Genomic DNA, 1,165 nt, shown 5'->3' with positions numbered 1-1,165 from the left:
CAGTAACCCCTACTTCTTCACACACAGCCCTCCTCTTTCCTGGACAAGCATCCCACGATCCCACCAAGCTCCCCAGACTTGAGCAAAACAGTAAAACACACGTGGTGGTTTGTTCCTGATTTATATTTACTTACCACATCTGTTACCAACATGCATCTGTCCTACACCACAAGACTGCTGGGGCTCTGATAGCTTGAGAGACTTTCTGGCCACTTCGTGGTCCATGCCAGAGACACGGACACGGAACTGGTCCCTGCTGACTGTCTTCCGTAAGGTCCGAATGGTTTTACGGAACCTCTTCTCAGTCTTTTTCCGAGCACAGCGCGCATCGCAGGTGTCTGAAAAGTACCAAGGGTGAAAGCTGCTATAAGTGACCAGGCATAAACATCCACCCAATTCAAAAGACCAACCAATGCAAATCACTGAGAAGGCAACTGCTGTGAACAAGTCTGAAATCCTTAAGGACAACACCACCAGGATTTAAGAAAATTAATCAGACCACGAGACTTTAATCTATGGGCAGCTTTTTGATCTTCGAAACTGTCCCCATCCCTCACTCTTTTTGAAGCAGTAAAATTAATTTTCAAAACAGGAGATACTTTTTATCATCATTTTGCATACAGATAGAAGTGAAAAGTACAGAAATTAAGGAGCAAACAGCAAGAAGCTTCGAACCGCACCTTGGATTATGTTTCCAACCAACCTGTTACCTCCTTTCGGCTTGTTTCAAGCTCAAAGTCCGCAGTGATAAAAATTTCTCTAGTCGCTGTCAGACTACTGAGGTCTCCATGGACTTTCTTGCCAGAGCTGCATGTTAGGTTTACATAGTGGAAGCTCTCCATTACTGAATTATGTCTCTCTGTATGAACAAAATTAAAGGAAGCGAAAGCTTGGCCAGCTACGTTATTGAACATTCACCAGTGCTCAGGGCAATGGGTTGTCACGAAGAGTTAAAGGGGAGAAAAAAAATCAACTCCACTTGGTGGTAAACAAACAGTTTGGCCAGTTTCTCAACTGGTGCACCCTCGAACTGAATCACAGACCCCAGTGCACCTGCAGATGTACCGTGGGGCTGGGACTCTACCCCTGCAGAGGGTCTGCTGGGATGTGAGCTTGGTTGCAGAGCTCAACCAGCTTCCCCTGGGTCTTGCTGGCAGGTTCTAAG

General features: G+C 46.1%; 1 protein-coding gene across 1 annotated transcript; it reads right to left on the bottom strand.

The window, feature by feature from the left end:
* Positions 1-134: 134 nt before the first annotated feature.
* On the bottom strand, positions 135-931 carry LOC106900722 (signal peptide, CUB and EGF-like domain-containing protein 2; the record flags this gene model as incomplete). The annotated part of the gene is made up of 2 exons (XM_014962863.1): positions 704-931; positions 135-338 (listed from the first exon to the last, which is right to left on the bottom strand). Coding segments are annotated over exons 1-2 (415 nt in total), but the record flags the coding sequence as incomplete, so codon positions are not given.
* Positions 932-1,165: the final 234 nt, after the last annotated feature.

Source organism: Calidris pugnax, unplaced genomic scaffold (genome assembly GCF_001431845.1).
Source record: "Calidris pugnax isolate Ruff unplaced genomic scaffold, ASM143184v1 C14800162, whole genome shotgun sequence".
Lineage (NCBI taxonomy): Eukaryota > Metazoa > Chordata > Aves > Charadriiformes > Scolopacidae > Calidris > Calidris pugnax.
This window is presented reverse-complemented; position numbering and strand designations above follow the sequence as displayed.